The 26,942-nt window shown below is 43.1% G+C and overlaps 1 protein-coding gene across 2 annotated transcripts in view; it reads right to left on the bottom strand.

Moving 5' to 3' along the window:
- LOC126418857 (dnaJ homolog subfamily C member 10-like) overlaps positions 1 to 26,942 on the bottom strand; it is a 114,327-nt gene that overhangs the window by 17,918 nt on the left and 69,467 nt on the right. For both annotated transcript variants that reach the window (XM_050085847.1, XM_050085846.1), the window contains one exon: positions 18,621 to 18,757. In XM_050085847.1, the coding sequence (XP_049941804.1) occupies positions 18,621 to 18,757 (137 nt within the window). The remainder of the gene's footprint in view (positions 1 to 18,620; positions 18,758 to 26,942) is intronic.

The raw sequence follows: 26,942 nt of genomic DNA, 5'->3' as shown, positions 1-26,942 counted from the left end.
ATGCCATTTCCACCTGGCGCCTCAGTTGGACCAGCGTTCCTGCTGGACGTGCAGACCGCGTGAGACGACGCTTCATCCAGTCCCAAACATGCTCAATGGGGGACAGATCCGGAGATCTTGCTGGCCAGGGTAGTTGACTTACACCTTCTAGAGCACGTTGGGTGGCACGGGATACATGCGGACGTGCATTGTCCTGTTGGAACAGCAAGTTCCCTTGCCGGTCTAGGAATGGTAGAACGATGGGTTCGATGACGGTTTGGATGTACCGTGCACTATTCAGTGTCCCCTCGACGATCACCAGTGGTGTACGGCCAGTGTAGGAGATCGCTCCCCACACCATGATGCCGGGTGTTGGCCCTGTGTGCCTCGGTCGTATGCAGTCCTGATTGTGGCGCTCACCTGCACGGCGCCAAACACGCATACGACCATCATTGGCACCAAGGCAGAAGCGACTCTCATCGCTGAAGACGACACGTCTCCATTCGTCCCTTCATTCACGCCTGTCGTGACACCACTGGAGGCGGGCTGCACGATGTTGGGGCGTGAGCGGAAGACGGCCTAACGGTGTGCGGGACCGTAGCCCAGCTTCATGGAGACGGTTGCGAATGGTCCTCGCCGATACCCCAGGAGCAACAGTGTCCCTAATTTGCTGGGAAGTGGCGGTGCGGTCCCCTATGGCACTGCATAGGATCCTACGGTCTTGGCGTGCATCCGTGCGTCGCTGCGGTCTGGTCCCAGGTCGACGGGCACGTGCACCTTCCGCCGACCACTGGCGACAACATCGATGTACTGTGGAGACCTCACGCCACACGTGTTGAGCAATTCGGCGGTACGTCCACCCGGCCTCTGCATGCCCACTATACGCCCTCGCTCAAAGTCCGTCAACTGCACATACGGTTCACGTTCACGCTGTCGCGGCATGCTACCAGTGTTAAAGACTGCGATGGAGCTCCGTATGCCACGGCAAACTGGCTGACACTGACGGCGGCGGCGCACAAATGCTGCGCAGCTAGCGCCATTCGACGGCCAACACCGCGGTTCCTGGTGTGTCCGCTGTGCCGTGCGTGTGATCATTGCTTGTACAGCCCTCTCGCAGTGTCCGGAGCAAGTATGGTGGGTCTGACACACCGGTGTCAATGTGTTCTTTTTTCCATTTCCAGGAGTGTAAATTAGACTGAGGTACTCCAACAACACTACCTGAATAGAATCACTGAAAATGCATACAGTGGACAATGTTCCTTAAATATAGTCACACATGTGAGCACTTTAGTAGAATTTTATATGAACTGCCACAAATTGATGCTGTCAATTTGTTCCTGACACTCAGTTCATAAGAATGCTGCCCACAAAAGACAGGTACTCTCATTCCATCTCAGGTCTGTCACACAGTTTTAAATTGTCAATCTGCTTTACCGAAGTGTACCCTAAACAAAGAATACAAGAATTCTATCTGCGGAAAGTGATAAATCTAGTCATATGAATACATCTTTTAGGACAAATTCTAATGATTTTTGTAATGCATGTGCAGCATTGTATCAAATTGGGCCTATACATTTAGATGTTTGTCCATAATGTAGAAACAAGGATGTATTCAGTAAATACAGTTATACAGGTTACAAAACATACCTTTAAACAAAACAGAATCACACTTCTGTAGACAATCAAATTTGTTTACTCATGTTAGTCGTTCTTCATACCTACACATGTATTCTGCAAGTCACATATTACCCCAGTATTTTTTTCTTCTCCTTCCTATATCATTCACAAATGGTAACTGGAAAAAAGACTGTCCATATCCTACTTTATGACTTAAAATTTCTCTTACTTTATCGTCTTGGTGAATACATGAGATAGATGTTGGAGGAAATAATATGTTTACTGACTAATTTTGCAACATGAGATCTTGGAATTTTGTGAAAGGTCTCTGTGATGCCTAATATCTTCCTCATAAAATCTTAACCTGCAGTTCACTGAGAATTTACATCACACTATCACACATACTAAATAAACCAATAACTAACTGTACAGCTATTCTTTGAATCTTTTTCACTCTTTTTCATTAATACAAGTCATTAAGGGACCCAGACTGATGAACAGTACTCAATAATTGGTCATACAAGTGTTTTACAACTTATCTCTTTTGCGCTGGGTCAGTTACACAGGATGTTCCAGGAAGAATGGTCAACATTCAGGGATGCAACAGAAATGATCATTCAAAGCAAAAAAGTCTAGTAGACATGGGCTCTAACAACATATCTTAAGAACTGTGAGCACTTGTTCCGTAGAAGCAATGTGATTCACAGTGGTGAAGACAAAGAAGTGCTCACAGGTCTTAAGATAAGCATTTTAGAGTGCATGTTTACTGCCCTTTTTTGCATCGAATGATTGTTCCTGCCACATCACTGAACATTGACCATTCCTCCTGGGACACTCTGTATACAAAGTCTGTTCAAAAAGTTATGGAACTTTGGCCATAAAATTTTTCTGTGCTTTCCTTTTATTTATTGTGCATGATCTACTTTGAAATACTCTCCTTCACAATTGATAAACTGGTCCCAAAGCCATTTCCACTTCCGGAACCAGTCTTGGTACACCTCTTGCTGGATCATGCGAAGCATCATCTGCAAATTTTCTTTTATCTCATCTATCGTTGCAAATCTTCGTCCTTTCAACGGGTTTTTCAACTTTGGAAATAAAAACGTCCACAAGGCCAGCTCTGGAAAGTACAGAGGATGAGGCAGTTCAGGGATTTTGTTTTTTGTGCAACAGTCACAAATGAACAGGGATGTATTTTTGGGTGCATTATTGTGATGCAAGAGCAGTGAATTGTCTTGCCACATTTCAGGCCATTTGCTTCTCACAGTATTTCATGGCATGATCCAACTGAAATGTTAGATTCTTTCAGACAGCAGTCTTCAATTCGTACACACAATTTCATTGACGTTCCTGACGTGAGTGTTGTCAGTAGACATCAAAGGGCGTCCTGAAAAATTGTGATCTTTAACATCTGTCTAGCCATTTTTAATATATGTGAACCATTCATAGCACCAAGTATGGCTTAAGCACTTCTTGCATATACATCTATATCTACATGGATACTCTTCAAATCACATTTAAGTGCCTGGCAGAGGGTTTATCGAACCACCTTCACATTTCTATATTATTCCAATCTCATATAGTGTGCGGAAAGAATGAACACCTATATCTTTCCGTACGAGTTCCGATTTCCCTTATTTTATCGTGGTGATCGTTAGTCCCTATGTAGGTTGGTGTCAACAAAATATTTTTGCATTCGGAGGAGAAAGTTGGTGATAAGAATTCCGGGAGAAGATTCCGTCACAACAAAACGAGCCTTTCTTTTAATGATGTCCAGCCCAAATCCTGTATCATTTCTGTGACACTCTCTCCCATATTTCATGATAATACAAAATGTGCTGCCTTTCTTTGAACTTTTTAGATGTACTCCGTCAGTCCTATCTGGAAAGGATCCCACACCATGCAGCAGTACTCTAAAAGACGACGGACAAGCGTAGTGTAGGCAGTCTCCTTAGTAGGTCTGTTACATTTTCTAAGTGTCCTGCCAATAAAATGCAGTCTTTGGTTAGTCTCCCTCACAACATTTTCTGTGTGTTCTTTCCAATTTACGTTGTTCGTAATTGTAATACCTAGGTATTTAGTTGAACTTACAGCTTTTAGATCAGACTGATTAATCGTGTAACCGAAGTTTATCGAGTTCCTTTTAGCATTCATATGGATGACCTCACACTTTTTGTTATTTAGGATCAACTGCCACTTTTTGCACCATTCAGATATCTGTTCTAAATCATTTTGCCATTTGTTTTGATCTTCTGATGACTTCATTAGTCGATAAACGACAGCGTCATCTGCAAACAACCGAAGACTGCTGCTCAGATTGTCTCCCAAATCGTTTATATAGATAAGGAACAGCAAAGGACCTATTACATTACCTTGGAGAATGTCAGAAATCACTTCTGTTTTATTCGATGACTTTCCGTCAGTTACTACGAACTGTGACCCCTCTGACAGGAAATCACAAATCCAGTCATATAACAGACGATATTCCATAAGCACACAATTTCACTACAAGCCACTTGTGTGGTACAGTGTTAAAAGCCTTCTGGAAATCCAGAAATATGGAATCTATCTGAAATTCCTTGTCAACAGCACTCAACACTTCATGTGAATAAAGAGCTAGTTGTATTTCACAGGAATGAGTTTTCTAAACCTATGTTGACTGTGTGTCAATAGACCGTTTTCTTCGAGGTAATTCATAATGTTCGAACACAATATATGTTCCAAAATCCTGCTGCATATTGACATTAACGATATGGGCCTGTAATTTAGTGGATTACTCCTACTACCTTTCTTGAATATTGGTGTGACCTGTGCAACTTTCCAGTCTTTTGGTATGGATCTTTCGTCAAGCAACGGTTGTATATGATTGTTAAGTATGGAGCTAATGCATCAGCATACTCCGAAAGGAACCTAATTGGTATACAGTCTGAACCAGAAGACTTGCTTTCTTTAAGTGATTTAAGTTGCTTCACTACTCCAAGGATACTTACTTCTACATTACTCATGTTGGCAGCTGTTCTCGATTCGAATTCTGGATTAAATTGTAAGACATTTCCAGGGTAGATGTGGACTCTGACCACAATCTATTGGTTATGAACTGTAGATTAAAACTGAAGACATTGCAAAAAAGGTGGGAAGTTAAGGAGATGGGACCTGGATAAACTGACTAAACCAGAGGTTGTACAGAGTTTCAGGGAGAGCATAAGGGAGCAATTGACAGGAATGGGGGAAAGAAATACTGCAGAAGAAGAATGGGTAGCTCTGAGGGATGAAGTAGTGAAGGCAACAGAGGATCAAGTAGGTAAAAAGACGACGGCTAGTAGAAATCCTTGGGTAACAGAAGAAATATTGAATTTAATTGATGAAAGGAGAAAATATAAAAACGCAGTAAATGAAGCAGGCAAAAGGGAATACAAACGTCTCAAAAATGGGATCGACAGGAAGTGCAAAATGGCTAAGCAGGGATGGCTAGAGGACAAATGTAAGGATTTAGAGGCTTATCTCACTAGGGGTAAGATAGATACTGCCTACAGTAAAATTAAAGAGACCTTTGGAGAAAAGAGAGCCACTTGTATGAATATCAAGAGCTCAGATGGAAACCCAGTTCTAAGCAAAGAAGGGAAAGCAGAAAGATGGAAGGAGTGTATAGAGGGTCTATACAAGAGTAATGTACTTGAGGACAATATTATGGAAATGGAAGAGGATGTAGATGTAGATGAAATGGGAGATACGATACTGCATGAAGAGTTTGACAGAGCACTGAAAGACCGGAGTCAAAACAAGGCCCCGGGAGTAGACAACATTTCATTGGAACTACTGACGGCCTTGGGAGAGCGAGTCCTGACAAAACTCTACCATCTGGTGAGCAAGATGTATGAGACAGGTGAAATACCCTCAGACTTCAAGAAGAATATAATAATTCCAATCCCAAACAAAGCAGGTGTTGACAGATGTGAAAATTGCCGAACTATCAGTTTAATAAGTCACATCTGCAAAATACTAACGCGAATTCATTACAGATGAATGGAGAAACTGGTAGAAGCCGACCTCGGTGAAGATCAGTTTGGATTCCGCAGAAATGTTGGAACATGTGAGGCAGTACTGACCCTACGACTTATCTTAGAAAATAGATTAAGGAAAGGCAAACCTACATTTCTAGCATTTGTAGACTTAGAGAAAGCTTTTGACAATGTTGACTGGAATACTCTCTTTCAAATTCTAAAGGTGGCAGGGGTAAAATACAGGGAGAGAAAGGCTATTTACAATTTGTACAGAAACCAGATGGCAGTTATAAGAGTCGAGGGACATGAAAGGGAAGCAGTGGTTGGGAAGGGAGTGAGACAGGGTTGTAGCCTGTCCCCGATGTTCTTCAATCTGTATATTGAGCAAGCAGTAAAGGAAACAAAAGAAAAATTAGGTGTAGGTATTAAAATCCATGGAGAAGAAATAAGAACATTGAGGTTCGCCGATGACGTTGTAATTCTGTCAGAGACAGCAAAGGACTTGGAAGAGCAGTTGAACGGAATGGACAGTGTCTTGAAAGGAGGATATAAGATGAACATCAACAAAAGCAAAATGAGGATAATGGAATGTAGTCGAGTTAATTCGGTTGATGCTGAGGGAATTATATTAGGAAATGAGACACTTAAAGTAATAAAGGAAGTTTGCTATTTGGGGAGCAAAATAACTGATGATGGTCGAAATAGAGAGGATATAAAATGTAGATTGGCAATGGCAAGGAATGCGTTTCTGAAGAAGAGAAATTTGTTAACATCGAGTATAGATCTAAGTGTCAGGAAGTCGTTTCTGAAAGTATTTGTGGCACAGCTTGACAAGAAGAAGGGAGCGGTTGGTAGGACATGTTCTTAGGCATCAAGGGATCACAAATTTAGCATTGGAGGGCAGCGTGGAGGGTAAAAATCGTAGAGGGAGACCAAGAGATGAATACACTAAGCAGATTCAGAAGGATGTAGGTTGCAATAAGTACTGAGAGATGAAGAAGCTTGCACAGGATAGAGTAGCATGGAGAGCTGCATCAAACCAGTCTCGGGACTGAAAACAACAACAACAACAACAACAACAACAAGAACAACAACAACATCTGCTGTCATTTGCTGGTGAGATTATGTGATGTGAGCTATGACTGTCTGAGAAAAATGGATCACAGTCTCGATTTCAGTGCTTCGGAAACTAACTTACTATGTTTCATGGAATTCGTATTTATTCTTTAATATGAAAATGTGCAGTGTGCATGACAGTGGACATCAGAGATCTTTCCGAAACATGTTTTTTTCCTGGGTTTCGTTCCATGTATACAACCTTCTTTTATGATTCTTGAACTAAGTGTTAGCTATGATTAAGTTATGCTCTGTGCAAAATTCTACCAGACGGCTTCCTCTTTCATTTCTCTTCCCCAATCCATATTCACCCACTATGTTTCCTTCTCTCCCTTTTCCTACTCTCGAATTCCAGTAACCCATGACTATTAAATTTTCGTCTCCCTTCACTACCTGAATAATTTCTTTTATATCATCATACATATCATCAATTTCTTCATAATCTGCAGAGCTAGTTGGCATATAAACTTGTACTACTGTAGTAGGCATGGGCTTCATGTCTATCTTGGCCACAATAATGCATTCACTATGCTGTTTGTAGCAGCTTACCCGCACTCCTATTTTTTTTGTTAATTATTAAACCCACTCCTGCATTACTCCTATTTGATTTTGTATTTATAACCCTGACCAAAAGTCTTGTTCCTCCTGCCACCGAACTACACTAATTCCCACTATATCTAACTTCAACCTATCCATTTCCCTTTTTTAATTTTCTAACCTACCTGTCCGATTAAGGGATCTGGCATTCCACGCTCCGATCCATAGAACGCCAGTTTTCTTTCTCCTGATAACGACTTCCTCTTGAGTAGTCCCCGCCCGGAGATCCGAATGGGGAACTATTTTACCTCCAGAATATTTTACCCAAGAGGACGCCATCATCATTTAACCATACAGTAAAGATGCATGCCCTCGGGAAAAATTACGGCTGTAGTTTCCCCTTGCTTTCAGCTGTTCGCAGTACCAGCACAGCAAGGCCGTTTTGGCTAGTGTTGCAAGGCCAGATCAGTAAATCATCCAGACTGTTGCCCCTGCAACTACTGAAAAGGCTGCTGCCCCTCTTCAGGAACCACATGTTTGTCTGGCCTCTCAACAGATACCCCTCCATTGTGGTTGCACCTACGGTACCGGCCATCTGTATCGCTGAGGCACGTAAGCCTCTCCACCACCGGAAAGGTCCATGGTTCATGGGGTAGCAGATATTCAGGACATAAGAGACAAGATGTATTCAGTCAACAGCAACACGAACACATAAATAGGAAACATTCATAATTAAGAGCAATAAGCTTTTCATGACTTTATAAATTTAACAAGGTTACTTGTGAAGCTGACAAACTGTATAACTGATAGTTTATATTCTACTTCAGGAGCAAATATTAAGCCTTGTGGGGTGTTACAATGATACAACAGGGCATGCTGTCAGTCTAGAATTTACAGAAAAATGACATTCTGTAAATTTAAGATGTAAACAACACAAATTAAGAAATAAGATGAAGCCTAGAGGAGGTACCAGACAAGTGTTGAAAGAGGTCTTCTGACTGACAGACATTGTGTTTCATGGAATGTAGATATGAAAAATTCTGTTAAAGCTTTTCAGTGTGGTTTTCGGAAAGCCAGCTTCCTTGCAGTACCATAACTGTATTATCTCATGTTTGGTTCTTTATTAAGCCATAATTCTATACATGCCACAAGATGAAAACATGCACTCGAAACTCGGCAAACAAATGAAAATACCTAATAACATGGAATGGAACAATTTCTTTAATGCTCAATTGCCAATAACCTGGAAATAAAATAAAATCAAAAAACTGAAACTAATAACATTCCTCTCACAACTTAGTACCAGACAGGACTGAAGCAAGTGAATTACATTCTCTGCCAGGGTTTCGATTACCTCTCGTCATGTCCTGAAATGAGAAATGTCCTGCTCACTATCTTCCCCAACCCTCCCACAGTGGTATTCCACCGTCCACCGAACCTACATAATATACTTGCCCATCCTTACACACTCCTGCTCCCAATCCCTTACCCCATAGCTCATACCCCTGTAATAAACCTAGATGCAAGACCTGTTCCATAAATCCTCTCACCACTGCCTACTCCAGTCCGGTCACTATCACCATCTAACCCATCAAAGGCAGGGCTACCTGTGAAACCAGTCATGTGGTTTACAAGCTAAGCTGCAACCACTGTGCTGCATAAGCATTAAAACCAACAAGCTGTCTGTCCACATGAATGGCCACCAACAAACTGTGGCCAAGAAACAAGCGGACCACCCTGTTGATGAACACGCTGCCAAACACGATATTCTTCATTCACAGCCTGTGTCGTATGGATCCTTCCCACCAACGCCAGCTTTTCTGAATTGCTCATGTGGGAACTTTCCCTGTAACACATCCTACATTCCTGTAACCCTCCCAGCCTCAATCTTTGTTAGTCACTGTCCTCACTCATCTAGCCCCTCCCCTGCTCCCATTCCAGCACTACACAGCCGTCATTCTACCACCACACCCAGTTTTTTTACATCTCTCCTTTTCCACTACTCCCTCACCCCTCTCCACCTCTCCCCTGCTCTCCGTCTAACCGGCAGCATTTCACTGTCCGCCATCCCCACCATACTATCCCTCCCCTCCCCACTCCAGCCTCATCCTCCCCCCCCCCCCCCCCCCCCCAAATCACCACTCCCATCATGTTCTAGTGCTGCTGCTTGCAGTGTGGTTTCAGTTGCCTGAGACTGCAGTCATGAGTGTGTGTGTGTGTGTGTGTGTGTGTGTGTGTGTGTGTGTGTGTGTCTTGTTGGCCGAAAGCTATAATAGTGAAAGTCTTTTTGTGGTACCTAAGTCGGAGAAGGGGAAGGGAAAGGGATAGTGTTGTATGGGTGGGGGGGAGATAAGAGTGCTGTCTGGCAGAGTGTCCCGGGACTAGGCTGCACCAGGGCTGGGAGGCTGTGGGGTAGGGATGTTTGGGGAGGATGCAAGAGGAGGGACAGCTCGAAAAAGGAGGGGAGTGGGGGAAAGATGGGCAGGTACATTGACATAGGGTGACCCACAAAGAGGACGGAAGGTAAGAATAGGGAGGAGGTAAAAGGACAGAGGGGATGGAAACTATTGGGTTGAGTGTGTGGGGGACAGCTGATTACCACAGATTGAGGTTGGGATAGTTTCGAGAGCGGAGAATGTTCTCCCATCTGATGCTGGAGGGGTGGATCTGGATGACTCAGGTATTAAAGGAGTTGGTTGATTGGTTGGCTGGACAATTAAAGGGACCAAACTACTAGGTCATCAGTCCTTTTTCCCTCGAACAGACAGGTCCACATGGTTGTACATCAAAGATGGCCTACCACACAAAATCCGGGGGAAGAAATCCCTAAAGCCTACCACAGGTGAATGACAGCTAGACGAGGGACAGAAAAGAAGAAAGGAGGGCACAGGAAGAAAGGCAGGCAAGATACCCCACCTAGAGAGCAGTCACCCCACCCCCACCTCCCCAAAGCAGAATGCAATGAGCGGACAAATATCCCCCACCCCCACACAGTCCCATCACTTACCAGAGCAACCCCACTCTAGCAGCATGGACAGGGGAAAAGAAGTGCAGCTAGACAAAAGATGTACAAGTTGAACAGACCAAGTGAGATAGAGGAAGAAGAGTAAAACAGCAGGTAGGGTGAGAGCCAGGTTGGATCACCAAACCCAGACAGCCACAGTCCGGTGCCAGAGTGTCCTGCCAACCCCTTAATGGGCTGATAAGGTTCAGTGGCTCTCCTTTAACAAGTGGTAAAAGCCACCTTCATGAATAAAATAAAACTAAGTCAGCTCTGAGGCACTGTCTCTTAACACCAGGGCTAACAAGTCAGGGAGATTAAGAGTCTGCTACAGGGCAGCTAGGCTGGGACAGTTAAGCAAAACGTGAACCACCATCAAATGGGAACAACGACAGTGGGGTGGGTTTTCGTGATGGAGGAGACGACCATGAGTCAGCCAAATACGGCCAATATGGAGCCAGCACAGGATGGTAGAGTCCTTGCAAGAATCGCCCGTAGTTAATTTGATGAAGTCACAGTGAGCCATTACATATTCCAGATACCTATAACTTCATGCCGTAATACCGAATGTAGGTCTGTTTTCATGATACCTGTCCAAGAGTCAGCTTACTGGTGGCCAGTTTGGTCAAGCTATAAACGAGTTCATCCCCAGATCCCAATGTGGCCTGGGGTCCTGATGAATGTCACTGAGTGTCCACATTGTTCAAGGGCATACAGGGAATCCTGGATAGCCATGAACAAGGGATGGTAGGGTAACATGGGTCAAGAGCTGGCAAACTGCTCAAGGACTCGCTGCAGATGAGAAATGACTCACTGGTTCAGAACAGATATGCTCAAGAGCACGAGACATTGCCACCAACTCGGCAGTGAAAACACTGCAGCCATCCAGCAATGAGAAAACACTGCAACCATCGAGCAATGGGCGCAGTTCAGTATGTCCCATATGAGTATAAGCAAAGCCTATGTGCCCAACAACTATCGAGCCATCAGTATAGATCACTTCTGAACCCTAGGATGCGCCAAGAACAGATAAAAATTGGTAGCGGAGGGTCTTGGGATGAACTGAGTCTTTCAAACCTTGCAAAAGGTCAAGAAGAAGCTCTGACCGAGATACACAACATGGAAGATTATGTGAATGGGCCCGGAGGAGAGGTGGCACAGGAAACCAACTGGAGTTCAGAGAGGACAGACTGGATGCAGATTGCAATTGTAATACCTGATCAGGGTCACCCCTGCAGGAGACGGATTTCTGTGTTTGAAAGAGGAGACAGTAGTTTGGGTGCTTAGGAGCATTGCGAACATGAGTAGCATAATTGACAAGCTGTTATTGGCACCTGATCCACAATGGAGGGACCCCAGCCTTCATGAGTCAGCTGTTCACAGAATTAGTTCGAAAGGCTCCTGTCACGAGTCAAACCCCACAGTAGTGTATCAGATCCAGTATCTGCAATGCTGAGGGCAATACTAAACTGTATGCTAGATTCCATCAATCAAGATGGGACTGTATCAAGGCTTTGTAGAATTGCAGAAAGGTAGTGTGATCTGTACCCCAGCTGGTATTACTCAGGCAATGAAGTCCATTATTGTGCAGGCTGCACTTTCACTTAAGCTAGTGAAGAAGTGGAATCCATGTCAATTGAACTTCGAAGAGAAGTCCTAAAAAGTGACAAGTCTGCACCACATTGAGTAGTTGGTTGTCGAGGTAAAGTTCTGGTTGTGCGTGAATGGTACAGTGTCAACATAAGTGCATGATGGGTGTCTTGGCAGCTGAAAATCGAAAGCGATGGGTGAGGGGCCATGCTTGCACCTTTTATACAGTGCCTTGCAGTCGACGCTCAGTGACACCTGCACTAGAGGAGCAATAGAGGTAAAAGTCATCAGCATACAAGGAGGATGATATTGAAGACCACACAGCTGCTGCTAAATCATTGATGGCTACTAGAAAGGGAGAGACACTCAGTACAGAACCCAGCGGGACCTTATTCTCTTGGATATCGAGGGGTACTGTGGGAAGCACCAACTCAGACCCAGGAAGTACAGTGTGACAAGAAGTTCTGGATAAAAATCAGGAGCAAACCCCAGAGACCCTGCTCGTGTAACACAGTGAGGATGTGATGTCATCATAAGCCTTTTTCAGGTCAAAGAAGATGGCTATAAGGTGTTGACATTGAGCGAAAGTTGTTCGGGTGGCAGACTCCAGGTAAACCGAATTATTAGTAGTGGAACGGCCTTGGCAATAGCCACCCTTGGGTAGAGCCAGAAGGTCCCAAGACTCGAGGAGTCAACACAGCCACCAGTTCACTGTGCATTCGAGCAACTTACAGAGAACATTGGTGAGAGTAATTGGGTGATAACTGGTGAGAGTAATTGGGTGATAACTATCCATCTCTAGAGGTTGCTTACCTGGTTTCAATACTGGGACAGTGCTTTCTCGCCACTGTAATGGGAACTTGCCCTCACTCCAGATGCAGTTAAAGATGGCAATAATATGATGCTGACAATCCACCAATAACTGCTTTATCATTTGGTTGTGGACACAGTCCATCCCTGTGGCTGTATCAAGGCAGTTGGATAGAACATTGGTGAATTCCCAGTCACTGAATCTACATCTACATCTACATCCATACTCTGCAAGCCACCTGACGGTGTGTGACGGAGGGTGCCCTGAGTACCTCTTTCGGTTCTCCCTTCTATTCCAGTCTTGTAATGTTCATGGAAAGAAGGATTGTCGGTATGCTTCTGTGTGGGCTCTAATCTCTCTGATTTTATCCTCATGGTGTCTTCGCGAGATATACGTAGGAGGGAGCAATATACTGCTTGACTCTTCGGTGAAGGTATGTTCCCGAAACTTAAACAAAAGCCCGAACTGAGCTACTGAGCGTCTCTCCTGCAGAGTTTATCTATCATCTCTGTAACGCTTTCGCGATTACTAAATGATCCTGTAACGAAGCACGCTGCTCTCCGTTGGATCTTCTCTATCTCTTCTACCAACCCTATCTGGTACGGATCCCACACTGCTGAGCAGTATTCAAGCAGTGGGCGAACAAACGTACTGTAACCTACTTCCTTTGTTTTCGGATTGCATTTCCTTAGGATTCTTCCAATGAATCTCAGTCTGGCATCTGCTTTACTGATGATCAACTTTATATGATCATTCCATTTTAAATCACTCCTAATGCGTACTCCCAGATAATTTATGGAAATAACTGCTTCCAGTTGCTGACCTGCTATTTTGTAGCTAAATGGTAAGGGATTTTTGTTTCTATGTATTCGCAGCACATTACACTTGTCTCCGTTGAGATTCAATTGCCAATCCCTGCACCACGCGTCAATTCATCGCAGATTCAGTACAATTTTCCATTGTTACAACCTCTCGATACACCGCAGCATCATCTGCAAAAAGCCTCAGTGAATTTCCGATGTCATCCACAAGGTCATTTATGTATATTGTGAATAGCAACGGTCCTATGACACTCCCCTGCGGCACACCTGAAATCACTCTTACTTCGGAAGACTTCTCTCCATTGAGAATGACATGCTGCTTTCTGTTATCTAGGAACTCTTCAATCCAATGAAGCATCCAATGGAGCATCATATGGCTGAAGATGGCGTGTAGTTAAAGATAATTGCTTTCATTCCACCCACTGTTTTATGGCGTGAAAAGTAGGTTGATAATTCTCAGATGTAGAGGCTCGAGCATAATGCTGTGCAAAAAATTCAGTGATGGCGTCTATGTCAGTGTAGATAGCATCATTGAAGGTAATACCAGGTATACCTGTAGTAGATGTCTGGTATCCACAGAGACGTCTTATCCTTGCCCAAACCTGCAAAGGAGAGGTTTGTGGTCTGTAACATTCCCAGAATTCTTGCTTCCATTGTTTTATTAGGTGATGGATCCAGGCACAGAGCCACTTAAAGGCAAAGAGGTGCTCCAGCAATGGGTGCTGCTTATGGCACTGGAGAGCCCCCCTACGAGCTCCAGTGGCCTCTGTGATTTCTAATGACCATCACGCTACTGTCTTCCATCATAACGGGCCTGAGGAACTGGGTTTGCCATCAGAGCCAAAAACACCCCAGTCAACACTGCTGAGCACCCACCTGAGCAGGCATCCTGGGGTTTGACACTGAGGGAGGGACATGAAGATTGGGGTCACTACCACACAGACCATTGTGTAATCTACAGTGGATGATGGGAGAAGACAACGGATGGAGACGGAAAGGTCAATGGCCAAGAAAGTTCTGTGCACCACGGTGAAGTGTGTGTGGGTACCAGTATTCAAGAGGCAAAGGTCAAATTGTGCCAGAATGTTTTCGAGGTCTCAACCATGACCAGTGACCATGGTTGCACCCCATAAAGGGTTAGGGGCATTGAAATCGCCCAAGATTAGGAAAGGTGGGGAGAGCTAGAAACCAATGCAAACAATATGTTCTGAGACACTTCACCACCAGGAGATGGCAGATGGTAATATCCTGAAATGCCCTTATCCAAAAATCCACAGCCTCCAAAGATGTATTAAGAGGCACAAATTCACTATATAGAGTGTCCAGAACATATACTGCAAACTCTGCCTGACACCGTGTCATTTGTAACACAATTCTTATAATATCTACGGTATCCACGAAGGGCAGGGGTCCATGTTGTAGGAATCCAAGTCTCCTGAGGGGCAATGCAGAAGGCAAGTGGTGTGCTTGAAAGATGTTGTGGCAGAAGAGAAACCACTAAAATTCCACTGGAGAATAATGTTATTGATTTACTATGAGGCCGTGATGGAACCATGGAGGTCGGTTATGCCGTAGGATCACCTGCTGCCATTGGTTGAGAGGTTGTGGCACCAAAACATATAGGTACTGGGTTCTGTTATGTAGTGACCTAGGGCCTCAGGGGCCACCTGAATCTCCGCCTTTGCCACCGGAGAGGAACAGGAGAGATCTGGTGGTGTGAGGGTTACCAGAATCTCCTTCTTGGAGAACTACTTCTTACCTTTCCTCTCCTTAGAGGATTTGGATGATTGTGATAGCTCCTCTGAATCAGTTTCAGGTAAGATGATGATGATGATGATGATGATGATGATGATGATGATGAATCTTATATTCTTGTATTTTCTTCTTTTTCTGGAAAATGGTGCAATCTGGCGAGCAGGGAGAATGGTGATTTCCACAGGGAACACAGATGGATGGATGTGCACAAGGAGGATTTACATGCAGTGGTCATGTACATTGCAATGCGAAGGCGAGCCCAAATTTCAAACACCTGAAGCACCGCCGGGAGGGGATGGAAGATATGGATTCACATTGCATCGGAAATGAATTGCCCTCAAAGGCCAAGATGAAGGCAGCAGTAGCAACGCTATTATCCTTGGACCCCTTATGCACAAAACAGATGAAGTGTACTCCTTGTTGCTCCAAGTTGGTGTGTACGTCATCATCAGATTACAAGACCAGGTCTCGGTGGAAAAGGATGCCCTGCACCATAATAGGCTATTATGGGGAGTAATAGTCACCAGTACATCACCCAATTTGTTACAAGCGATCAGTGTCTGTGACTGGGCAGTGGATGCTGTTTAGATCTAAACTGAACCACTTTACATTTCAGAGATGACTGCCACTTCCCTGACCTTGTCTTCTATGTTATCCACAAAGAGAAAGGCCTTGTGGCTAAGAAGAAATCACCATCAGTCCTTGTACAAACCACATATTGGGGGAAGTATTTCTCTGCTTGCTGCTTAGCCCTACATCCCCCTCACTTTCCTTCCACATAGCCCACTGGGACTGTATGGCCACCAGCAGGAGATAACTTCATCTACTTCATTTGCAGCTCATCCTACAAGGTGCCACCTGCTCCAAAATGGGGACTCTTCCTATGGACACCACCAAGCCTCAGCAATGGCTACCTGGCCAGCAACCCACTGCATGGAGTTCACTTGTCCTCATCACAATGGGCACATACTCCTTGACATACATGGGGAGTTTGCAGCTCACACACCAAAGGTGTAACTGCATGTACTTGACAACCCCCATTCCTTCAACAAGAAGGTTACCATGCTGGATTTTGGGTGCATTACCTTATTAAAGGGAAGGATACAAAGATGAAAAGGCATGAAGATGGAGCATACATGGCATTAGGTGACCTTTCCTGCACAATCTACAAGTCTCGAGAATTTTGAAAATTGTGGGAGGTCAAACCCAACAATGAAGGCTACGTATTTATTTATTGAAAGGTTGTAAAAAAAGCCAGAAATGGAAACTTGAGTCCCAAATCGTCAACCAGGTCCAAGCAGGGTCTGCACCAAAAAAAACCATCTTATGGAGAGGAAGAGGGGGAGAGCAAAAGTGGAAGCACAAGCTTGCAGCACAGAAACAAAGGTGTCCCATGGTAGCCAAGTACGTACATACAAAAGAGTTGTGAGCCCCCTGGGGAGAATGAAGCAGCCATTGAAATCAACCATGATATGTTTGGCTGCTTATTGTAGTACACATCACAGTTTCGTGGTGATCGTTCATCCTGGTGGACAGCTGGTTGGTAGGCATACCAAAATAAAAAGCTGTGCAATGATTGCAGCAGAGCTGGTATGTGACATGGATGCTTTCACAGGTGGCCCAGCCTCTGGTGGGGTAGGATAAGCCTGTGACAGGAAGTGTTGGGTGGGTGGACTGGGCAGGTCTTGCACCTGGGTCTTCCACAGTTGATCCCTGTGACAAGCGATAGGGATTGGGAGTGGCATAGGAATGGACTAGGATGTTGTGGAGATTGGGTGGATAATGGAACACCACTCTAGTAGATGAGGGAAAGATCTGGAGTCCCTCATTTCAGAGCATGATAAGAGATAATCAAAACCCTGGCGAAGGACGTGGTTCAGTTGCTCCAGTCCAGAGTGGTACTGGCAATGAAGAAGGCACTACTTTGTGGTTGGTTCTTGGGACTAGTGGGAGGACTGGGGGGGGGGGGGGGGGCATTAGGGAAAATGGCACAAGACATTTGTCTGCGGACTAGGTCTGGCGGATTGTGCTTGTCTGTGAAGCCCTTAGTGAGATCCTCACAATCAGCATACTGTGCAAGAGAGTTCTTGTCACTGCAGATACACTATCCTCTGGTGGAAAGGCTGTGATGGAGGGATTTTCTTTGTGTGTGTGTGTGTGTGTGTGTGTGTGTGTGTGTGTGTGTGAAATGGATGACAGATGTCGAAATGCTGGTACTTATGGTGGTTGGTGTGTTTAATGTGGACAAAAGTGTGGACGGAGCCATCAGAGACGATGTGGTCAATGTCCAGGAAGGGGGCATGATGGGTTGAGGTGGACCAGGTGCAGAAGATGTGAGACAGTGTTGAGGTTGTAAAGGACTGAAGATAGGATGTTTTATCCCTAAGTCCAGATCATGTAGATATCATCAATTAACCTAAACCAGACTAGGGGTTTGCCATTTTGGGAGAGGTTTGGCACCTAGATGGTCCATAAACAGGTTGGCATACGACAGTGCTATGGCTGTGCTGCGGACCTTCCCTTCAAAACAGAAGTAGTTGTGACTTAGTAAGTAAGATGTATGGGGAATGAGGCAGTGGGATGTTGGTGTATTGGGAGGTAGCATCAACAGTGACAAGTAGGGAATCAGGAGGTAAAGGGGTGGGAATGATGGAGAGTTGGTGAAGGAAGTGGCTGGTATCTTTGATGTGGGACTAGATCCTGAGTAACTGGTTGGAGGTGTTGGCCGATGAGGGCTCAAATTCTTTCAGTGGAGGCGCAATAACAAGCCACAATGAGCATCCAGGGTTGTTGGGTTTATGGATTTTAGGGAGCATGTAGAAAATGGGTTGTGGGCTGTCACAGAGGTGTGGTCTGTGAGCAGTCTGGTGGCTGCTAACTCTGCCAGACATCGCTCCCCTCTCCCATCACCTCTACACTACTATCTCTCCCCTTCCCTGCCCCTCCAGATTGCTGCTTCATTTCATGTAATGCTTGCTTGTGTGAATGAATGAGTGAGTGAGTGTGTGAGTGAGTGTGTGTGTGTGTATGTGTGTGTGTGTGTGTGTGTGTGTGTGGTGGTTTTTTTCCTATTTCTTTTTCTGGCAAAGACTGTGGCTGAAAGCTGATGTTTATGTGTATTAATTGTGCCTGTCTGCAATCTAACATGTCATCTTTACAGTAAAGTAGCAATCTAACTTTTCCTTACATTGTTGAAATGCAAAGCTTAAAAGGACAGTGGATGAAACAATCTCTTAAATTGCTACTAGAATACAGTAAAAATTAATTACTAAATGCACTTAAAGTGATGCACATTTCAATTCCTAAAATGAAAATGTGCAACTAAGTGCAGAAAAGTTTTCTTTTCATTTACTAGCATTTCAGTAATGAAAAAGCAAAATTTTGCAGCCTACCTTGGCGAGCTTTCTCCATTGGGGAGAAAGTTGCTGGCAAGGACCACACCATGGAGCAAAATAGTCAACAAGCCACATATGGTCGACTGGTTTACTGGCAACTGTAGACTCAAAGTTCTTCTCTGTCAGTTCCACAACTACATACAAATGAACACAAGATTAGATCAATTATAGTATGCACAGGGGTGTTAAAGCAATCATTCTTCCTGAAATACATACATGAATGCAAAGAGAAGCAACCCTTATAAATGGAAAACTGGGAAGTACCCTCTGCCATGCATTTCACAGTGGTTTGCGGAGTATAGATGAAGCTCCATAAATTTGTTGTTAGCTATAGTGATTAAAAAAGCAATGATCAGCATCTTACTTTTTGGCTGACAAGAACTTGCCGAAATGAGCCATTTTACAATCAGATAATTTCTTTCCATCAGTACACACGCACACACACACACACACACACACACACACACACACACACACACACACACACACACACACAAATTAATCCTCTCAGTTGTGTTCCAATGTATTACATTCTATTTCTACAAGTCTTGCAGTACTTCTCTCTCCCTTCCCTTGTAGAATCCCGTCCCCACCACTTCTCTGTCCAGAGACAAGTATATTGTTGATATAATAGTAGTGAAAGCCCAATTTATTTCATGTAGCTAGCCATTGTGATGAATGCATACTGCTTACTCTGATAAGTTTACACCAGTGGCTATTTCCCCACTATGTGTGTGTTAATGACAAAATAATCATCACTACGTGAGAACTTTCTAACTGTAGTTAATAAGTGTGGAACATCCCACTGAGTGCAATCTGCTTTGTTACATGTACAGATGGAGTGTAAAAGACGTCAGCTCCAGACATCAACAAGACATGACAGCAAATAAACCTCTCAACCTGCTGTGATGGAATGCTCTTGTTCTTTGGGCATCACGGCTTGTCAGTGCCTTGGAGATCATGGAAGGGCACAGTTGACAATGTAAATGGCCTAATAATTGAAGATGTAGAGGAGTTCTGTCTTCTGCTCTAAAATGTCATGTCAATATATGTACATGTGGTGACCTACTGAGAGCTACACATCATGAAAGACCTATTCACCACAAATTGTAATCAAGGTTGTAAAATATTACGATTCTGTCAAAAAATACAGAAGATTTCATGTGGAGGTGAGTTTGTCACTTAGTTAGTAGCTTGAACAAACCAGAGCTCTCTTTTAGCATCCATACATCGTAATGTTGCATAAATATACACCTGTTGTGTCTTATACATATTTCACTGTACCATACTTGGTCACTTTAATTTACTGGATCTATTTCTCCTCCAAGTAAACACCACTATCTTGGCTCCAGGCAGCATGGCTCAAACCAAAATTAACATACACGGGCAGTAATGTACATGCCATACCAGTTTCATGGGTAGCTTGGCACAACTTCTGCATGTTTCCCTATCCTTACATGCTGGCATAATACATCTGAAATGACTGCATTCTAAGCACTTGAAAGGTTTGGTGTGTAGAAAGTGACTCAAGTGACAAAACACTGTTTTAATATGGCCAAGAAGAACAGAGTTTTTGCTTTTCTTTTTTAAAAGAAAACAAGAAAAGGAAAAATTCAGCTCTTTGGAGTTCTTGGCTGTTTTTTTTTTTTTTTCCTTCTTCTTCTTCTTCTGGAAAATGATGCCAGTCACTCTGTCAGCTTCCCACTCTTCCTTTAATTCAGTAGTGTGTAGGTCTACTATGGCTTGTGGTTATACATAGCACTGCACAGGAGTGACATGCATAGGGCCTACCTATGTCTTTTTATCAATGAATAATGCAACGAATGTGAGTGTAGGTAGTGTGTGAAGTTATTTTTATTTACATGTCATGGGACAATGCACATCCAACATGAGGTGGTGGTTGCAGGACCTTTGTGAGAGGAAATGCCTGCTTGGATGCAAAAATAGAAGTTTCATGAATTGCCAGAAGGCCTTGAAGATACATACGGTTCTTAAGAATAAATGTATGTGAACAATGGACATTAAGCCGTGAGAAGATTCACTTGCTGGTTGATCCTGAGCATTGACAGAAGGCCTTTATGTCACTGGTTTGATACATACTTGAGAAACCAATATACATATGTTTTTAATTCAATTTGGATGTCATAATGTCACGCTGTAACCACACTCAAGTCCAAATCCAAAAGAGAGAGAGCACTGAAAGCACTTTTATTACAAACATCATCGTATAAACAGAACAGAACTGAAATGGATGGAGAGTGCAGTTATCTATACGAAACTCAAACATTCCAGCATATACAAACATTACAAACATAAGAAATGTCAAGAACATTCCTGAAATGATAAATACTAAATTACAAATAATTATTATGGGTGGTTTCAAGTTTGAAATCGTGACCTGCAGCATGCCAGCCAGCAATATTTACCATTATATATATTACATGCAGAGCAGCTTATGGAATTTGTTCCCTTTCCTTCTGTTCCAGAAGCTGTCATTGGAGCCAACTACAGCACCCTGGATCTAGATCTTGTCAGTGGTCCTCTGTACGGGGGCACTGATGGATCCTTGCATTGTGGTCATGTTGTCACATCATCTTCACTATGATGAACATCAAAGGTAGCTCCTCCCACTGACACTTCATTATTGTCAAGCAGGGCTTCAGCTTCCTTGAACAAGAAGCTACTATTGTTTATCTGCACCTCAGGACTGTAGCAAGGCTTCATACAGAAGACATTGACATTATCTGTGCGCTTTTTGTCTTATAGATGAAGGGTCACAACTGTTGGCTTCATATGTGAAGTCCAACAAGTGACAAAGGGTATGAGATGGCCCAAAGTAGAGCTTTACTAACTTTTTTGATAGTCCCATTTTCTGCATAGGCATAAAAATCTGTACAGAGTCTCCCTGGCTGCACATCACTGACTAGTGCTTGGCATTATAGTGATTTTAGTCTTTCTCCTGACCATCCAGAGTCTGTAGGCAAGTCAGCTGTCTCCTTCTTCAGCTATGCTAAAAAGTGTGTCACACAGTCATTATCAGTAATGTCATGGGAAACAGGAACAGTCTATCTATTGTTGTTTTGGCCTTGCAACTGTGTAGCAGAAAGAATTGTGTGAAACCTGTTGTGTTTTCAATGTGCTGTATGCAAATGTCATGATGGGAAGTACTGTATCCCAATATGTTCAAAGATAATGTACAATGTGAGCATATCTGCCAGTGTCTTATTAAAGGATAGTGTGAGGCCATTTGTTCGTGGCGATAGCTGTTATCCCGTGTCAACTGTCAAAATGTAAAATTAACTCTTATACTAGACACTACTGGAAAGCTTTTTCTGCAACAAGAAACCAGCATACAGGGTGATCCATGTTTCAAATTGGCATCTTCTAAAGAAACCTTGCAACTTGCAGAGCTTTGACATTTGGCACAGTTTTGGTGAAAGCACAGAGGTGAGGCATTCAATGGGAACTACGTATAGTATAAGGATTTCCAATTGTTGACACAGGGAGCTTCCCAAAGAGACTGATAAATGTAATGGTGCTGCTGCAGGCAGAACCGGTATCAGATGCCCCACAGATAATTGTGGCACATGCTTCTATCACTGACATTTCTTATAGTGGTTCACATATCATGTACTGGACTGATAGACTTGGCCAGTGATACCTGTGTCTGATTCTATCCACAGTCTTCACGAATCCCAGATAACCATATTGGAGCATTGTGGGAAAACTTCATGATAGCTGACCATAGATGAGCTTGGATGACAAACAACCATTTCCACCACATCGGATCATAGTTCCTTTTATAAAACATTCCATTTATTAGTTAGAATTCTTCTTTGGCCTCCAAGGCTTCTATAGTTTTCAGCAATTCTGGATGTCTCCTCTGTTCAGCAGCAATGTCAGGATCCCTTGAAAGGCAGCCAACATCGTTTGGTTTGCGTCTGTTTTTGGATCCCACTAAAATGTCATATTCCTGAAGCTTTGGTCCTCATCTCATCATCTGACTTGACGGATCTTACAGGCTAGTCTGCAAGTACAGACAATGATTATTGGTCACATTGGTGAGTGGTTTGTAAACAAATACAGCCGGAACTTGTTGATAACCCAAACAACTGCACGGAACTCTTTCTTGGTTGAAGAGTAATTTCCCTCAGACTTGTCAAGTATGCAGGAATCATAAGCTACAACCTTCCTGGATTTGTACTACACCTGCATCTATTCAATCACTGCTAGCCTCAGTCTGAAGTTCTATCTCAGCATTCTCGTCACGATGCTAGGACTGGAAAAGATGTTAGCGCCTCATTAAGGACAAAGAAATATCTTTCTTACCTCTTGTTCCAGGAAAATAATGTGTCTGCAGTAGCTCTTGCACGGGAGAGTCCTTTATGAATTGTCAAGAGTATGAGCACATTACGAACATGCTGAGGATTGGAAACCCTGTGACTGCTCCTATAGTTCTCTGGATCAGGATGGGTGCCATCAACACTTAATAGGTGGCCTATTATTTTTATTTCTTGGGAGGCGAAGACACGCTTATCGGATTCAGTCAGAGTAATGCAGTCTGAACACACCTCAATGCTGTTGTCAGATGGCTTAGTCGTTCTTCAATTATTATTATTATTTTTTTTTTTAAATAGAAAACAATGTCATCCAGATAGCAAAGACATGTTGTCCATTTATGGTGTCTAGCAGGTTGTGCATCATGTGCTTGAAAGTGGCCAAAATGTTAAATAGTCCAAATGACATAATTTTGAGCTCTCAGAAGCCATCAGGATTTAGGAATGCAGTTTTTTCCTACCAGTTTCATCAACATTGTGTTTGCCAGTAATCTGTCTCCATGTCCAGTATTGACAAACATTTTGATCCTCTCAAGCAGTCTGTTGCAGTCAATCCACACTAAGGGATCGATATCTTTCTTTTTTGGGGTTTTTCTCAGTCATTGATAATCAATACAGAAACACCATGTGTCATCCTTCTCCTTTGCAAGACCACTTGAGAGTACCAGAAACACACTGAAGGTTCAGTGACATCATTTTGCAGCATCTTCCCACTTCCTCTTGGACTACAAGTCACTCAACCAGCAATACTCCATACAACGGATGGTTAATTGGCACATGATACCCATGCTGATCAAGTATTTCAGCATGGGTCACTTGGTCTGTCCTTTCTCCACTCCAGAATTCAAATCATCCAGAAATTGGCACAGAACAGCTAACATTTTCCAACATTGTTTCTCAGGCAGCTTTGATCCTATTGGCAATTCAATAGTAGCTTCCTCCACTGTGTTATCTGTAGTGGTAGTAAAGTACAGTTCTTTGTTGATAGTATTAAGCTGCCCCTCCTGGACTGGTTTGATTGTCCCTAAACACATACCTTCAGGGATAAGTTGTGGCTGCTCATGACAATTAGTGATCCAAAGTCGTCCTTGAGCACATACCACCCCCTTGATTAGTCACTGAAATGTAGATTTCTTTTGTGACCCTGATAAACTTTTTGCAATCGACAAAAGCTTCACAGTTTAACTACGCATCTAGACTGATGACTAGAACTTGTCTCATTGATGATGGTGGAATAACTGTCTTCGATGGAAAACAACCAACGAGAGCAATCTCTTCTACATGTGCTTGTTTAAATAGCTTTGTCAATCTGGAGCTTTGATCTTCCACAGTCTATGACTGCTTGTGCTGTCTGCAAGAAGTCCTAAATTACATCATCACGAGTACAGTCTGATAAAACCACAAAATTCAAAGGTCTGTGTTTTGTCATTTATAGTTATTCTTGCTACGCATGTTCCTGTGGGTTGAACATATTTCCTATTTGCAGCAGCTAGGAGAGTGGCTGGTACCTCTGTATGACAATGGGGAACGGCTATGGCAAGTCGGGAAGTGACCTCATCCAGATTATGAACGACTTCATTCTACAGGTTGACTACAATCATCTGCAATTAACTGGCAAGAATACAATTGCTACACTGGTTGACATCTTGTGGTTAACTAGTTGTTTTCTCTCCCTATGGTAGCGTACAACATGTCCAGGGCACCCACAGTGGAATTATAACGGTGTGTAGTGCTCTGCCCTCCAAATGTCTGTTCCTGTGCATGGCATTATACCTGGCAGAGGAACTGGTCTTACCTGTGTTGGACATGTACTAGGTTGTCATTTGACAGTCATAGCTTAATTCTGAAATGGCCAAGACCATTCTTGCAGGTGCATTTGACTGGTGGTGGAGATTGGTGCTAAATGTGGATACACCTCTTCGTCAACATTTTCTATTACCTCCCAATGTACAGGATTGACATTCACGGCTGCTATCACTTGCTTGCTTTGTCCGACAGTTCTGGGTGCCATAAAATGCTGTGCCTCTTCTCTAACAGCCTGGTGTACAAGACACAAGTTCATGGTGATCCTCTACAACTGTTGTAAGAACCACATTCAGGAGTCAGTCAAACCTCTTTTGTCAGACTCTTTTTTGTCGCATTTCCTTCCTGTGTTGGAACCACTCAATGAATTTCTAATTTGTTGTGACATTCTTTACCACTCTTGTGACATTCTTTTACATGTCTGCTGTGACCTCTTTCATCAAGTGTGAGATTTTGTCAGCTTCTGTTATATTTGAATTAAAAATTTGGAATAGGGCCAAAACATTCTGTTTGTAGACTTTTGTTGTTTCTCCAAGACACTGATCCTTGTCCTTCCATTATTCTTCCGACTTACCGCCGATTGCTGCAAAAAGTTTTTTTTTCAGTTTGGCCTTAAATTTATCGCTGCTACTGATCTTCTCTTCTTTGTTCTCTAGCAACTTAGTCGAATCCTTTCAGCCATTCTGTTAGGTCGTGACCAACATCTCCAGGAAACACTGATGGGTGGCTGATGTGCAGCTGACTTACTGCTGTTCTGGAATCCACTGGCCACCTGGATACAAGGACCAAAGGAATAGTGTACTGCTTGTATTTTGGTTCCTGTCCATGTAAGTGACAACTTGCATGTTGCCCAGTTGGAGCCACAGTGATGTAAATGTTTCTGAAGTACCAGGCATCTCCACAAAAAACTGTCATATATGCAGATCAAGCCCAAATCCGAAAGCACGGTGATCAATGAAATACAACACTGAAAGCCCATTTATTATGGATACCAATGTACAGCCAAAACAGAACCGAACTACTGGGCAGAGACTGCAACTATTTACACAAACATTGAATATTCCAGAACATACACAAATTACAAACATAAGAAATTTTGAGAACCTTCCAGAAATGATAAATATTAAATGAGAAATAACTGCTGGTGATGAGGTTTCAACGGGTGACCTACATCATGCCAACCAATGAAGCCAACAGCTACACCAACACAGCTCATGGCAATGCATATTTGGATGAAGTTTTCAATGTAGCACAGCTCTTTCTATTTATGTGTCATAGTCAGAGAAAAAGCCAGAGCCTGACAGGCTCTGCAGACTATCAAGGTCAACAATAAAAGCTAAGAAAAGGCTAAATTCACACCCTGCAAGTTGCAACACTTTGCTAAAATTTAGTGTGTTGGGCAACACTGTCACGATTGGCCACTCCTCAAATCATTTCATGTTCTGCAGAGGTGTTAGCTGACATGAAATAGCCGTTTCCCCTAGCAATTCCCCATTTTGAAAGCCTTTCACCAAATTAAGCATTCCTGCTACCTCGTACACAGCTTCTGAATACAGTAGCGGGAGAAAGCAGTCATGTGTGCATGAGATGTGCTTGCTTGTGTGAATGTGTGTGCATTTTCTGTTCTGAAGAAGACTCTGACTGAAGGCTCAATGTGTAACATTATTTTCATTGTGCCTGGCTCCTGTTCACAGGATTATCTTACAGTGAATAGGAATCTATTCTTTTCACAACACTGTATATTTCAATCTGGCCTTTCCATTTTTTGCATATTCAAATGCTATACTTTTAGCTTATATTGTAAATTTCACCAATAGACTATAATCTCAATGTAAATAAAGTTAAAATAAAACAGAAATAATATAGATCGAATGCTTTTCCATTTCTTGTCTTTGAATGGTGTGCCTATTCAAAACAAGGATATATGGGGAATATTTTCTCTGGTGTGTGAGTGTGTGTGTGTGTGTGTGTGTGTGTGCTGATCTGAAACTTCCTGTCAGATTAAAATTGTGTGCTGGACTGGTATTCGAACCTGGGACCTTTGCCTTTTATGGGCAAGTACTCTATCAACTGAGTTTTCCAAACAAAACTCATGACTTACCCTCACAGCTTTATTTCCACCAGCACTTTCATTATAGAACTTTAAAAGGCATTTAAAGTAATAGTTCACCTCTATTCT

This window comes from Schistocerca serialis, chromosome 9, assembly GCF_023864345.2.
Source record: "Schistocerca serialis cubense isolate TAMUIC-IGC-003099 chromosome 9, iqSchSeri2.2, whole genome shotgun sequence".
Classification (NCBI taxonomy): domain Eukaryota; kingdom Metazoa; phylum Arthropoda; class Insecta; order Orthoptera; family Acrididae; genus Schistocerca; species Schistocerca serialis.
Note: the sequence above shows the minus strand (reverse complement) of the source record. Positions and strands in the feature narration are given on the sequence as shown.